The sequence below is a fragment of the Acartia tonsa genome, chromosome 11 (genome assembly GCF_053477335.1).
Source record: "Acartia tonsa isolate MP-2025a chromosome 11, ASM5347733v1, whole genome shotgun sequence".
NCBI lineage: Eukaryota > Metazoa > Arthropoda > Copepoda > Calanoida > Acartiidae > Acartia > Acartia tonsa.
The window spans coordinates 30,908,395-30,924,134 of NC_137270.1; the positions used below are offsets into that span (position 1 = coordinate 30,908,395).

Here is a 15,740-nt window from a genome sequence, read left to right on the forward strand (position 1 = left end):
AATCTTTAATCAGAAAAAATGTTTTTTTGTTATTTCCTTTCAAACCCGCAAGGTAAAGAAATAAATGATGTACTTTTAAAAATAAACAATTTTCTTATGAAAACTGAAGAAAATGAGTTAAAAAATTGGTTAACCACAGTAAATGGTTTAGAAATTTTATCAAATTAAAAACTAGGTTATACTATTACTTCACTTGTACAATAAACTGGTTTAAATAAATGTTTTAGAAATGTAAAATTATAGGATGTTTTAGTATAGCAGTTACTCTATTACTAAGGCATTCATTGCGTCTGTAAAAGGGCCACAATAAGGGGATGGTGAGGAGGGTAACAACTTTTTAAAATTAATCTTAACCACATAGGAGCCAAAAAAAGAGTTACAGCACTGAGATTTGGTATTTTTCAAGTGCCAAGTGACAAAAAACTGACGAACTTTTTGTTCGACTATTTATTAGTTGAGTTCTTGTATTTCAAATAGTTGCACTGCGTACTGCCACCTGCACTTTTCTTAATATACAGCATGACCCTCAAAAAAGTATTTTTAAGCATCTGCAGCCCTTATTTCTCAATGAATTTAAAAAAATGCATATGTCCTTGTTCTCCATAGTATTCCACATAAGTAGATATAAAAATATTTTTTTTACCTCCATTAACACCGGAGATTTTTAGAGCTAAAGTTTTGAAAAAGTGACTGAGAAAAAGAATTTTTTTTTGTTTCTCTTATTTTTTGGATGGTTATATTATGTTTTTCTGGCAACTGAATAATGAGACACAAAGAAAAACAAGTTAACTAATTATTTCTTTTTTATTCCACCAAAAAATATAAATTTTTAATGGCAAAGAATACTACTGAATGAATTGATAATTTGCAAATTTTAGGTTATTTATTAACCCTTATTTGAGAAAAGGATTAATTATGACAGTTGCTCCGCCTACTTTTCTGACATCTCAATAATTTAATAAGGGGTTAATTAAGCTTTTTAGACAAAAAAATCATTATGTTTTAATTTTATTTTCTTCATAACTTTTTTGTTATTAAAGTTAGGATTGTGAAACAAAAACAATTTTCCTGCTATATTCATAAAGATTTATTTGGTTTTTTAATCTTAAAAAAATTTGCCTAATAAGTAAGTTTTTCAAAATATCATTAAACTAAAAAGACTCAAAAAATATGTGTAAAAAAATTCTTTTTACTCAAAAACTAAATTTTTTATTTCATTTTTGTATAAAGTTTCTGCTAGTAACAAAAATAAAAGGATTTCTACCTTAATTTTGCTAAAAAAAGTCGTTTCATGTTAAAAGTTACTTTTTCCTCAGTCACTTTTTCAAAACTTTAGCTCTAAAAATCTCCGGTGTTAATGGAGGTAAAAAAAAATATTTTTATATCTACTTATGTGGAATACTATGGAGAACAAGGACATATGCATTTTTTTATAATTCATTGAGAAATAAGGGCTGCAGATGCTTAAAAATACTTTTTTGAGGGTCATGCTGTATATGATTACAGTATAACAGTTTGCTATTCTTTTAAAAGCTAAAATCCTGTTAAGAAGTTATTGTAATGCTGTTGTTTTCCAAGTTACTTAAAAAAATTAATTTTGTTTAAAAAAAAACACAAAAACTACTACATATTCTTTTCTTTTTAGGCTGCGTCGATTTGCAGAAGGTTTCTTTACTATGAAAAATCCTCGAAAATCTTTGTTATGCTGCTTGGACGCTAAACACCATCAGCATTTGACTATCAGTGATGCTGTCAGAAAGTCTGAATACTTTCAGTCACTCCCCAACCTTGAGGTTTACTGTAAGGTAATGAAGTTTTAAGTTATTTAATTTAGATTAGCTGCTACGCATGCCCCTAGAGGCATGTAGGGACACCTGAGGTGGAGTAAGGGGGGTCGAGCTCCCCCATTTTCAATTTTAGTTTTTACAAGAAAATGTAAAGAAAAAAATTGAGAGGGTCAATTTTTTCTAGGAGCGATTTCTTTTGGAAATGTGTTAGAATCCTCCCCCAAAATAGTCATAAACCTTACCAGGACCTATTAGAAGCTTCAGTGCAACAGAAAAACCACATAAGTTCTGGGTTACAGAGATCCTCAAATACACACAGACAGGAAGACTTCCTATTACTATTTATATGGAATAAATTAAAATAGAGAACGCAGCATAAAGATATTATATTGACCAGGCATGTATGCAGCTAAATCAATTTGGAAAGATGTGTGTTACTGTTTAGTCAAATGCTCTTGTTAAGTCGAACTGTTCTTAATTATGACCATTTAACAAATACATATTTGATCATAATTTAGAACAGTTTGACTTAATAAACGGATTTGACTAAACGGTTACACAACTTTACGTAAAATACGCGAAAAAAATGACCCCCTTTAATATTCCTTTTCGCTGAGATTTTTTAAATTTCATTTAGGAAATTGATGGAACCCCGTCCACCTTGCCAGTAATATTCGAGGACACTTATTCTGATGGAATACCTCGTAGAAACACAAGTTGTGATACCATAGCCCTATTCTCGGGCTGTTTGTTAGTTCCTAGTGGCGGTAATGTACAGGTCAGTTGGTCTAGTTAGAAATAAAAAGATATAAACCATGAGTATAGGCTTTATCTTTGGACTGAGAGGATAGATTATAAAAGAAAAAAAATTCTTATGTGATGAATTTTCCCAAGTTTGAAGATTTTTTGGATATGCCTCAAAAATCAGGAGCTGAAGGCCTCAAGCTGATCTCTGGACAGGTAAAAATAAAAATTTAATTTTTTTGAAGAGATAGAGGTCAACTTATCAAACAAAATATTGACAAAATATGCTTCTTTTTTCTTCAAATGTGTAAATAACCTTATAAAATATGCATATTATGTTATATAAAATGACCTCTTACTCTTCAGAAAAAAAAGGGGGGGGGGGGGGAAATGTGGTGACTCGTGCCACGACATACCAGCAATTTTATTTTGGGTGCTACTCCCTTAGTTTTAGAGATAATTGGGTGAAATCTTTTGGGCTGGGTCACTAATTACCCCAACCAGAGGTATCTTTCAAAAAAAACGGCGGCGGGTCCGCCGCTCCCGCCGTTCGCCGCCATTTTCCGCCGCCGCCAAAAAAAAAATTTTTATTGCATTTCTCGCCGAATTAGGCAATTTGGAATCATTTGAGACCATGTTATTTTTTTCAAAAATTTTTCCCCTTATAACCAACCCTGCAGGGGGACTTAGTCATTTTTTTCAAATTCTCGTTTATTAAGGTATATCTTAAATTCAGTGCCTCTCCTAAGCTTTTAAAGATATTGAGACAAAACCTTTTGAGGTAAATCAGTAAAAAATATTTGAATAAAAAATGGCGGCGGTACCGCCGCTCCCGCCGTCCACCGCCATTTTCCGCCGCCAAAATTTTTTTTATTGCATTTCTCGCCGAATTAGGCAATTTGGAATCATTTGAGACCATGTTATTTTTTTCAAAAATTTTTCCCCTTAAACCAACCCTGCAGGGGGACTTAGTCATTTTTTTCAAATTCTCGTTTATTAAGGTATATCTTAAATTCAGTGCCTCTCCTAAGCTTTTAAAGATATTGAAACAAAATCTTTTGAGGTAGATCAGCAAAAAAATATTTGAATAAAAAATGGCGGCGATACCGCCGCTCCCGCCATCCACCGCCATTTTCCGCCGCCCACAGGACGGCTTGTAAGGGGAAAAATTTTTGAAAAAAATAATATGGTCTCAAATGATTCCAAATTGCCTAATTCGGCGAGAAATGCAATAAAAAAATTTTTTTTTCAATAAGTCCCCCCGCAGGGTTGGTTATAAGGGGAAAAATTTTTGAAAAAAATAACATTGTCTCAAATGATTCCAAATTGCCTAATTCGGCGAGAAATGCAATAAAAAATTTTTTTTTGGCGGCGGCGGAAAATGGCGGCGAACGGCGGGAGCGGCGGACCCGCCGCCGTTTTTTTTGAAAGATACCTCTAGTTGGGGTAATTAGTGACCCAGCCCAAAAGATTTCACCCAATTATCTCTAAAACTAAGGGAGTAGCACCCAAAATAAAATTGCTGGTATGTCGTGGCACGAGTCACCACATTTCCCCCCCCCCCCTTTGTTTTGATTTTTACCTGTCCAGAGACCACCTGGAGGCCTGCAGCTCCTGAACCTAGAGGCCTATCCAAAAAATCTTAAAACTTGCGAAAATTATTCATATAAGAAAGATTTTATCCCATATAACCTATCCTCTGAGTCCAAAGATAAAGCCTATATTCACTGTTTACGCATATGTGTCAAAACTTCCCCTCCTCTTAATTATACCATATGATGGTCATATTTTTGTAAGTCTTGGTAATGTAAATTTCAATAAATTTTTGAGATTGGCATTTTGAACCTTGCATCCATCCATGATATGGTTAGGTACTCTAAAAGTTTTAATGAATTGAAATTCAGGTATCTAAAGGGATAAGACAAAGGCCGACTAATTGCACATCCCCAATAATGATATATAAAATTACACCTACTGTAGAAATAGAATACAATTAGTGGTTAAAATGTATGGACACTCAATTTAATGAACAAATCAATCAAAGTTAGATATAAGGTTTAACGTATTTTTTAATGATAAAGAAAACGTTATTATAAGACTTTGGGGGCTAGTGTTGCAAAATAAACAGTCCAATGTCCCCTCCCTCCCTAGAAGTAAGAGTAGTTAATGAATGTAAATTATGATTTTCAGATGAATGGGGGTCAGAAGCAGAATGGGTCCCCATCATCAAGCAACTCAACCAGTAGTAAGCATAATTCTTCCACAAGTGACAGCAAGGAGTCGAAGCAGAACAAATCGGATAATGCATCTAACCATCATAATAAGAAGAAAATTTCCCTGCCAGAAAAGTTCCTACGAGGTCCAGGTAAAAAATATTTAATGTATCATATTATAGACATGTTTCCGCGGATATTAAGATGAAAAATTATAAGATTGAAAGAAGCACATAATCAAAATAATTTTTTTATAGATTGAAAGGAAGAGTAAACTTTAAAATGTAATGTGACAAATAAATTATATGGGAACATGTTCAGTAGTTTGATGAAATAGTATTTTGTGAAAAGAAAGACTTAAGGCTGAGTAGACACTGTTTATTGCTAGTATAAGGAGGACATACAAACATAGCTCAGTTGTAGATTGGATGGGAAATAAAACTAAATTTTTTATTCTCTTGGGTTAACTTTAGTAAAAAAATATAATAAATATCTTAATATTTTCTCAAAGGTCGTACACGTGAGATGAACAGCGTTGAGTTCCTTGAAAAGTACGCGGTCATGCGCAAAACCTCGCTGGACTCAATGTCGTCTTCGCACCCCGCCCCCACCCCATCATCCGCCTCATCAGAGTCCAGTAGCCAACACAGATTTAGCTTTAGAAATAAGAACAAGGTAAGATCAATATTTTGCGCATTTTAGAGCATTATTGATTTTTTTTGTTTAAAGCAATTGATCTTTGAAAAAGAATTAATGGGATAGGCCATAGGATGGTTTTAGGCTAATGAACACCCAAGAATTAGGATCCAAGGGGCCAGGGACGCAGCCCGTGGTTAAATAATAGGGGGAGCTTTCTGGAATGAACCCAATGTCAAGAAGTCAAAACGTAATCTTATATTAATATTAAACAATTTCACCTTATAACAAACATTTAGATCTTAGAAGTTATAGTTAAAATTTAGATATGTGTGTAATTTGTTAGATTCTCAATACAAAAATATATTTATAAAAATATTTGTAAAATTCTGTCAAAATATGAAAATACAGGAAAATGAAAATTCTTGACAATTATGTAATATTCATAATATTTTATTAATACTTTTATTTGGAATGTTTCTTTTAATGAAAAACTGTTTTATTGAAAACATTACCTAACCTTTATAAAACAATACATTTGTCGTTAATAATGATTTTTTGATTGGCAGAAAAATTGGGGTTTAAATAATTTTTCTTTTGTTAAAATATCAAATAGGGAAAACAGTAGTAGCTATGAAAGAATAAAACATACAAAACTTACAACTCTATTTGATGTGTGTTTCTCTTGGAGGGTTAAAGAGCTTTAATTGAAAAGATTATGTAAAAAAAAACAGATCATTACGAACATACGGACAGGCCAACGCCTATATTTTTTAGAGTACCTTTACCAGTAATGAAATATTTTTTTTTATAATTTAAACTAAAACAAAATCCAGGAGAGGTCTGCAGATCTGCAAATGTGCCAGCAGCCGTCAGATCTGATTGTGAAGGTGCCCACAGGATTCTCACATCTGGATTGCTGCTCTAGAGTTCCATTTAATCTTCAGGTAGAATTATCCGAGATCTAAAGAGAAAAGATAAAGGCAGATAGATTAATGTACAACCCAAATGTTGATACACAAAATTACCCATTGTGAGCATTAAAATTAGTGATTAAACGTTTGAACACTCAATTTAATGAATCAAACAATCAAAATTTACTTAAGTCCCCAAAAATTGAAAGCTAACGATTAAGAAAACGTTGCGCAGCTTCTCTAAAGTTATCCTTGTTCGTATAACTGTCTTCAATCTCTTTACAATAGATATATTATTACTTGGATGTTGTACGAGATTTTCCTGTACACTCAATACTCATAAAGTTGTTCTCGCGACTGGCTAAAATAAAGATGTCCCCCATCAACCCCCTTTACCCCACCACCTTCCTCCTACTAAACGAACTGACCAATAATCGAGGTCGATATTAGTAGGCTTAATTGACGACAAATTTTTCCCTGTTAATATATCACGTATATCCTATATCACTTCCCTTAACTTAATATTAAAGTTATTAACATGTCCATATGAAATGAAAAAAAATTACATTGAAAACCGAAAAGAGACTGATATATCTACAGACAATTTATAGAATGCAATTTATATACGTGGATATATTGACAGGGGAAAATTTGTCGTCAATTTAGCTTTCTAATATATTATGGACCTCATTTATTGGCCAGTTTGTTCATCCAGTATAGTAGGAAGGGAGGGAATAGGGTAAATGTGGTGGATGGGGGGCATAGTTATCAGAGCCAGCTGCGATCATCAATTTATCAGAGTATATGAAAATCTGGTTCAATATTCAAGTAAGAATATATAGAGTTAAAAAGCTTCATTTAGGTTTTGACCTGAATGGATATAATTTTTTATGTGAAGTCACCTTTCGTCTGCTAGCACATTGCTTTCTGTTCCTTTTTAGGGACTCGGCTAAGTTTATATTTCCGACGCTATTAGCTGATTTATATTACAACATCAGAGGTGGATTCTTAAAAAAAAAATTCTCACTGGCTCACTAAAATTAGTGAGGCTCGCTAAAAAAAATTTGTGAAAAATCCTCCAAAATCGCATTAAAAATCTACAAAAATTAAACAAAATCTTATGTTAATACCTAACCCTTTTATGATTTTATTTAGTTTTTGTTGATCATTTATGCGATTTTGGACAATATATTTTAGCGTGCCTCACTAATTTTAGGGAGACAGTGACCCAAAAAGATTTTTAAGAGAGAGATATATATTATACATATATAGCTCGTGCATCCTTTTTCTTTTACTTTAATAATTCTTCTATGACTGAATGCCTCTAATTTGTAGGAAGAACCAGAGGAAACAGAGTTGGAAACTCCACGAGATGAGAAAAGAAGCATTAGTGGATCTTTTACTGTACCATGCAATATCAAACCTAGAAGTAAGTTTCTACAATAAATATAGAAATTTTAGATGAATAATCACTCAACTAGACCAATAGGAACATATTTTAGAAAATAATAAATTAATAATTATCTCGCAGTGCAAAGCAATGCGCGAAAAAGACCTATTTTACGCGTTTTTTATTCAGTGAAGCTTTCCCTGTGCATCATTGGATCTTGGCTATTCCAGATTATTTGTAGGCCTTCTTATACCGCTTAAAATGTGTGCGGGTATGATATGTACGTTTAGTCGTTTGGCAGCTAGCAGCCTTTAAAATTCATAGATTTTTGGAAATATTCGTTACCAGCAATATTTTACCGTGAACTGCAGTAGATCCCGCAATTTTGATTAACCCTTCTTCTTGCTTTTTATCAGTTACTGGAATAAAGAAAAAGAACCAAGAAAAATGAAATCATCTTATCTTTTGGTGTTGAAATCATTTTGGGATAATTAATCTTGAAAATTAAATCTGCTTTATTGATAAAATTGTATTATTATTAGATCTCCTGGAGTCAAAGTTAAGTGTAGATAGCGAGGACAACAAATCACTGAGCAGTATTTCAAACCATTATAATTCTTCCAGTTCTAGCCCCACTTCGGTTAACGGTGGGGTTCCCTCTCACAGGTTAGATTTCATATGTTATTGAACCATGCCACAAAGAATTTTGGATTAATTTAAATAAAGTATTTTTTTTAAAGATAATACCTATTCGTTTTAAAAAGCATGAAATGCAAAGTATTTTTGGTTTTATCTAAAAAACCTGTCGGGTAGGCCGTAAAATGTAATGATTTTTTAAAATACCTATATTTCATGCTAAACTATAATTATCATAAGGGATATTGGCCTTTTTATTACACTAATCCCTAAAGCCCTGTGATAACGTTTTCTTATTCGGATCGTTGGCTTAACAACTTTTTGGACTTTCAATGAATTTTGAGTGGTTGGTTCATTCATTGTCCAAATTGTTTCAACCACTAGGTGTAATCTACAGTAGGGGTAATTTTGTGTTTTATCATTGGGGATGTACATCAATTTATCGGCCATTGTCTAAATTCCTGTATTATTATAATCTACAAAAAATGTTCTAGGGTTGACTTCTGCAAGTACCTCAACCTTTTATCTAAAGACATAACAATGACTAAAACAAATTTTAGGAGGCTAGAAAATAAATCAACAGGATGCTTGGAGACAAATCACTCAGCTTTCTTTCAAGATCATTATGAATCAAGGTTTAATTTTGTTTTTATCTACTATAAAATTTACTAGTGGCTACGCCCCTATAGACCTCTAGAACACTTGAGTTACACATACCTTTATGTTATATAGAAGCGTCTATGTGATATATCAATTATAAGAGTTATTTTATCTAAATAATAACTTTTGAAAAGATTTACTCTATATCATTGCATAAAGTGCGTTTTTTTCCTGTAATTTTTATGTAATTGATAATTAGCAAATTAATCTTCAATTGAAATATCCCCCTGTCAACATTTCTTTTGTTTTAGTAATAAAAGAGTTGTAAGAAAACAGCACAGCTTCGATGGTCCCGGCTATAAAGCCCCTGTGTATAACACCAACACAATGGCAGCTACCTCAAGCCACAGCTATCAAGATAAACTGCCGGCTGCTGCTCATTCTGCAGCAGCTAGAAGCAGCAGCAGCCAGGAGAATAAGGAAGCAGCTTCGATGTCGTCAGACAATGGAGGTCATCCCAAGTCGGCTTCGTCTGTTGAGGACATTATGAGAAATAGGTAGATTAATATTGTTTTTAGTATATATTTTCCCCCTTCAATATATCTACGCATATTCCTATATCCTTTACTGAACAATTTCTGTATTTGTATTAGTGTTGGTACGAGTAGACTGAGAAAGTATTTGAACGGATCAGCTGCAGTGCCAACAGACCTTGAATCACCATCTCTAGTTTTAGGTAAAAATAGCCAGGGAGTAAGGGAGGGGACAATGGGCAATAAATTCAATATAAGAGTTATCAAAGAAAGAGCATGAAATACAGTTTAATCCAATAAATTTGTAGGAAATTATAAAGGGATTGTTAATTGAATAATAGGTTTCCATAGCGTCATGTAAAATGAAATCACAACTTGTTTTTGATGAAATATATTGAGGTTTTTTTGTGTGATTTTTATATTACAAGATTATTGGACCCGGCCAGCTGCTAGCAAGAATATGACTGCCCCTTTTTATTCTGTTTATTTCACTTGCCCCTTGCCCCCACCTCCCTTCTCCCCGTCTGCTACATTCCAAACTAACACAACGAGTGTTTATTTCCCTTGCCCCCACTTCCCTTATCTCTTCTCCCCGTCTGCAATATTCAAAACATACATAACGAGTAGCGGCATTTCATGCGCAAGTACCCAAACTCAGTCAGAAACTGCTAAATTCTTGCACATTCCCTTTAAGCCAGTACCCAAAGTCTGAGACTCCTAAGAATTGAATATTCGATCCATTGTCCCCTCCCTTACTCCCTGAAAAATAGCACATTACCCTAGAAACAAGGATGACATTGACAACATCCAAAAGTAGCGAAGCACAAAAAAAGAAACAAACCAACAAAAGCACAAAAAAAGCACAAAAAATATGGAATGGACTATCGGACAAAGTGAGTTATAGTGCAGATGTAAAGTTGTCATAAAAAGAAGAAAAAAGAGATTTATAAGTAACCTTTAAAAAATAGGTATGTTCATGTCTTTTGAAACATGACCGACTGACATATGGAGAAAATGATGTACACTGTATAGATTAGATGCGAATTTGTCATTGATATAAATCTTCACTGGAAATTGCGTTATGAAATGGCGGATAGACTAAGTAAAAAAAGAAGCTTCGCATCTTTAAAAACATTATGGGCTAGAAACATAATAAATAAATAAAATAACGGATTTTTTCGGTATAAAGTGTAGGTATTATATTTATTGTTATTATTAGATAAGAATGGTAGATCACGAAGTGAAGAACCAAGAAAGAGGAACATTAATGCACAAGGTATACTCTTTTTAGTAGCGAAGCTACTCTAGAATTTACTTACTCCGTACGTCTGTAATGCTAAGGGGGAAATAAGATTTACTCAGCTGTCATTCAAGAAAGACAGATGCATTTTTTTGTGAAGATTTTCTATTCTTATGATCATCCAGTATGCAATTTACTTTGTCCGTCGGTCTGTCAGTCATTTTACAAAATATAAATATAAAACAAAACACCTATAAATATTTTTTCTGTATTTGTCTTAAATTACAAGGGTAAAAAACCTGGAGAATAAAGTTCAATTTTCAATTTATTTCTTGAAATGTTTGAAAATTGTAGGTGGTAATTTTGCAAACAGCAGACCTAGGCACCAAAGTGAAGCTATCAGTCCAAGGTAAGTTACTCTTTATTGATCTTACAGTTTCTCCGCTTTTTAATTTGTTCAGGGACTAATAACCAGAATTCTGGCAAATAAGTTAAATATTCCATCAATCTATTTTCTTTATTTTTCCCCTTAAAGCTCACTTCTCTTGGGCAACAGCCCAAAACCATTTTTTCCACGGTTTACCCTGTCAAATTATCCAAATACTCGTCAGCTTCAAGTTTGACTAAATTGCTCAAATACGGCCTCTGAGTTAAGTTAAAGCAAATATTATATCTAACTTAAAATACTTTGTATAATTGTGCCTAATTGTATCTGCTTGAATCCATCTGAAGAAATGTAAAGTTTAAGGCTTTTTTCAGCGTATGGCTAGGTCTATCTGCCAAAAAAATGGATTTTCCCTACAAATAAAGATATATTTTAACTTTACTTAAACATCTAACCAAGTAACACATTTGCAAGCCATAATCCCTTTTTTTACACAGAGTGGATGATTTACCGGATTGGAGCGACGAAATAACGTTAGATTCCATCAGAAAGAAACGATCTGGTTCCGACAGTTGTACTAACAGGGGTGCTAGATGGAATAGGGATGATGTTCATACAACTTACAATCATACGGACATAACTTAGTTATAGAGTAGCTTTTCTTTTAGAAAGTAAGATAAATTTTAGTATTACTGATAAATAAAATGACTAAGTAGGAGTTATAGTATTTTAAAAGGGAAGTAAAAATTTTCAAAGATTAGAAACGATGGATTGGATAGGATTGATAGGATTAAATAGGATTGGGACAGATGTATTGTATAAAGATAAATATGTAAATATATTGACAATACAAAAAGATGAAACTTATCTAATACTCAAACAAAGCTAAATTCATAGAGAATTGATGTTTTTATTAATATTTGCTCAATTGTATGAACAATCAACTTACAGAAATAGCAGAGGCTTTGCTTCAGACTTAGCTGGGGACAATTTTCATACAGGTTTGTAAACAATTACAAGTGTAGCTGCTCTATATATTAATTTGTCTGGTCGGTTAGTTCTGGCTTTTTAAAACATTAAGAGACAAGAACCTTCTATGATTAAAACCTTTATAGTTTTTTCCCTTGTTATAAGAAGAGAAGATAAAATATTTTTTTTTAAATTTGGTAGGTATAGGAAAAATGTTGATGAATAACTCTTGTACACAATATTTTACTTTAATGGTTTCAAAGTATAAAATTAGGATAAATAGATAATTTATTGGCAAGAATCATATCTAATTGAATGGATTCGCTACCCTGCATTTTATTATTTTCGTTGTGTTACAGACTCTATGAAGCGACATCAACAGCTTGTTGACCGGCGGTCTTTACCCGCGGATGGCGGTCATTTCAGCGGTCATTTCGAACAGAAATATCTAGAGAATAACGGACCGGACCAGAATATTTCACCTCCTGTCCAGTTTCGGGATACATCCAGGTTCAACAAGACTTCCAGCTTAAAGGTAAATAATTTCTTTCCTGTAAAATCGTAAAGTCAAAACATAGATAAGAACATTCTAAAAAACTTATCATATTATTATTCATAGTAATCACCATTTTAAAATCAAGTTTATTAAGGTTAGGACCAGAAATCTAATTTGCTATCCCTCTGACAAATAGATGAAGTCTTAGTAGTGTTAACTTTTCTAGTTTTCAAGACCATGAACGATATATTAATAAACTACTACATTTTCTATAGCTTAAAATTATTGGTTAAAGAGTTTGGACATTTAGTGGTAGTCTGGACCAACCAATCAAGCCTAATTAAAAGTACCCAAAAAGTATCACAACAGTCCAATGTTCCCTCCTTCCCTGGGTTTTCACTATTCTTAATTTAATTTCTATCTATTTTTTTTTTAGTTAAAACGAGAATCCTTTCATGAAAAGGAGTCCAGTTCAGACCCGCTGGCACTAAGTTTGTTACGACCTGATCCCACCAGGATGTCATTGACCAGCTGTACCTTGGCATCCAGGAGTCAGGTAGATATATAAATTCCAGTATCGCTTCCTAACCGAACACTAAAAATCATGTATTGTATCGTATAAACAGTATTATATCCAGTTTTCTACGAATATAAAAATGTACAATCATAATATTAAAACCAGTTTTGTTAGCCCGTGCTTTCGGCATCTCGGAGCTTGAAAAAACTGGCTTTAATTTTATGATATAAAATTTTTTATATCCGCCGAAAGCTGTTTATAATACGATGCGATAAATTAATATTGTACTTTCCAAACCGGAGGTCCAAGACCTAGGGTATAGAGTCATCTTTTAAAGTGTACACTGACATGACGAAGGACTCTTAAAACCGTAATCTAATACGTGTCAACTAACTTTTTCTTTGCGCTCTTTTTGTCTAGAGATCATAAAAGTGCATTGTAATAAGTTGAGCCTTATTTTAGGCTAAGTACTCTTACTGGGCCTATTTAGCGAGATGTTGTCAAGACACTCATTGGCAAGCAATCACGTTACAGTTAACATTAATGCCGCAGCTTTTAAAAGTTAGCAGCAAGAGATTTTTTTCTAATAAATACGATAATGCCTTCACTTTAAATGTTAGTTTCTTATTATTAACATATTTTTAAAGATCTTGTTTCATATTAGGTGAATAATGAAGATACCTTCCTGGATTTTAGTAGAATAAGTAGGAGCAACACAAGTCCACACATTGCTAAAGGTACATTTTTATATGGATTTATTTAGAATTTAGGGGAAAAAATCACGAAACCTTTGTGATATTTAGCTATCGTTGGGAGGCAACACTTAGTAGAATTGACGACCTTATTATCTTCTCCCCAAATATTATTTTAGATGTATTTCTCTTTAAGGCAATACCTTATTTCTGACAATATGGAAACTAAATGCACAAAAAGGTCACACGATTCATGCCTCCAAGAACATATTACATTTTATTTAAGGTGAATCCGGGTGGTTCAAGACTGAAAACGATAGTATACCTGAGGGCGAGGTGATGATGAGGGATGGTGGGGGGTATATCTGGGATGGGACTACAACTATTAATCTCTCACAGAAACCTGCCACGGATTCTAGAAGGAGAAAGAAACATAATATTGGTAAGTTACAATTCTGCTTAGAAAATTTGTATATTTTATTTGTGTCCAGTATACCTATCTCATAAATGTCTAGATTAATAGCTTCACTATCAAGGAAGCAACCATCCCCTCCCCCTCATTTATCTTTAAATATTTTTGGCTTCAAAACTTTTTTATGCAAAGAGTTATTATTCTTCCTTCTTCATTCATAGCTTCCTTTCAATAGGAAATTAAATTTATTTAATATGGACACACAAGGAAGTCATATTTTACTGTTGGAGTAAATTGAATTTCTTTAGATAAAAATCCACCTTGATTTATCTGCTGAAATTAAATGTTTATAATAAACTGCATAATGTTTATAATGTTTAAGATGCGGCACTGTTATCACACCGGCTCTCGTCCAGTCTACAATTTATTGACCGTACCAACAGCGACGCTGTCCACGTGTCTAACGCACAACATGGCGAAGATGATATCCTGGAAAATCGCCCAGTTGCAGTGAAAACAACCTTAGCTCTGGAATCTTCTAATCTTGGCTTCACCTGCTGTGACTGGTTGCCGAATCATTTGTCAACGCAAAATCCCAATTTGCTCAAAAAGATTGAATACTTGATAGGTAATAATGATTATTTTTAGAGATCTAAAGGGATAAGACAATGGCCGATAAATTAATAAGATTAAAAATATGAGTTGAAACTTTTGAACACTATCCTCAATATTGATACACAGTGACATAATTACCTTCTGAAGATTAAAAATAGGGGTTGAAACGTTTGAACACTCAATTAAGCGAACCAACGAATCAAAAGTCCCCAAAGTTGTTTCGCCAAATAATAAAAAAACGTTATTGTAAAACTTTGGGGACTAGTGTAATTAATAGTCCATTGTCCCCTTTCTTTTTCAATTATTTTACATGTAGGGGAAGGGTGGAGTCAAACACACCACCAAAAATTCTATTAGCAGGTCGGCCTTGGATTTTAAGACCTCTGTTTAACTGGATGGTTTAGAGTTGCACTGTCTATATAGAAGTGAATACAATTTGAACACAACTTTCTTATTTAGGAAGCAATGCAATAAACTTTGTGCGGGCCAGAGAAAAGTTCAAACAGACCTTCGGATTTCCTGGAGCCTTGTACAGTGATTTTCAGTCTAGATACTCAATACCTTATTTCAGGTATTGTTTCTTAAGAACTTCAACTGCTTTTCGTTTTTTACTTTCAACATTAAATTATGTAATGTGCCTAAAAAGAACACTGATTAGTTAAGTTATGTCAGGGACATACATTTCTTGATAAAGTCTCACTGCATTAAACAGAGAACTAATCTGACAGTTTATCTTTCAGCTCTTGTATATTATGGTAGGTTTACAGCGTGCTAACTCATATTGTTCTTAAATTAGTAAAATAAAAACATTTTCAATCCTGAGCTTTAAGAGCCTATCATTTTACTAATAACTGAAAGCAAACGCTTTTAGGATTTGGACAACTTTAGGGGATGGTGGGAAGAGGGGGTTGATGATAAAACAATTTATGTAGGCTTGCATTGCTTCTCATGTGCGTGCGTC

General features: G+C 33.3%; 1 protein-coding gene across 5 annotated transcripts in view; it reads left to right on the forward strand.

The window, feature by feature from the left end:
* The window catches only part of LOC145331562 (protein FAM135A), a 35,591-nt gene that overhangs the window by 12,531 nt on the left and 7,320 nt on the right, over positions 1-15,740 (forward strand). For all 5 annotated transcript variants that reach the window (XM_080176278.1, XM_080176277.1, XM_080176279.1 and 2 more), the window contains exons 13-32: positions 1,646-1,805; positions 2,425-2,565; positions 4,722-4,896; positions 5,256-5,419; positions 6,217-6,327; positions 7,630-7,723; positions 8,227-8,350; positions 8,881-8,955; positions 9,232-9,477; positions 9,574-9,656; positions 10,673-10,729; positions 11,048-11,102; positions 11,576-11,678; positions 12,028-12,079; positions 12,407-12,582; positions 12,980-13,099; positions 13,725-13,797; positions 14,039-14,194; positions 14,547-14,792; positions 15,239-15,350. In XM_080176278.1, coding sequence (XP_080032404.1) covers positions 1,646-1,805; positions 2,425-2,565; positions 4,722-4,896; positions 5,256-5,419; positions 6,217-6,327; positions 7,630-7,723; positions 8,227-8,350; positions 8,881-8,955; positions 9,232-9,477; positions 9,574-9,656; positions 10,673-10,729; positions 11,048-11,102; positions 11,576-11,678; positions 12,028-12,079; positions 12,407-12,582; positions 12,980-13,099; positions 13,725-13,797; positions 14,039-14,194; positions 14,547-14,792; positions 15,239-15,350 — 2,523 coding nt within the window. The remainder of the gene's footprint in view (positions 1-1,645; positions 1,806-2,424; positions 2,566-4,721; positions 4,897-5,255; positions 5,420-6,216; positions 6,328-7,629; positions 7,724-8,226; positions 8,351-8,880; positions 8,956-9,231; positions 9,478-9,573; positions 9,657-10,672; positions 10,730-11,047; positions 11,103-11,575; positions 11,679-12,027; positions 12,080-12,406; positions 12,583-12,979; positions 13,100-13,724; positions 13,798-14,038; positions 14,195-14,546; positions 14,793-15,238; positions 15,351-15,740) is intronic.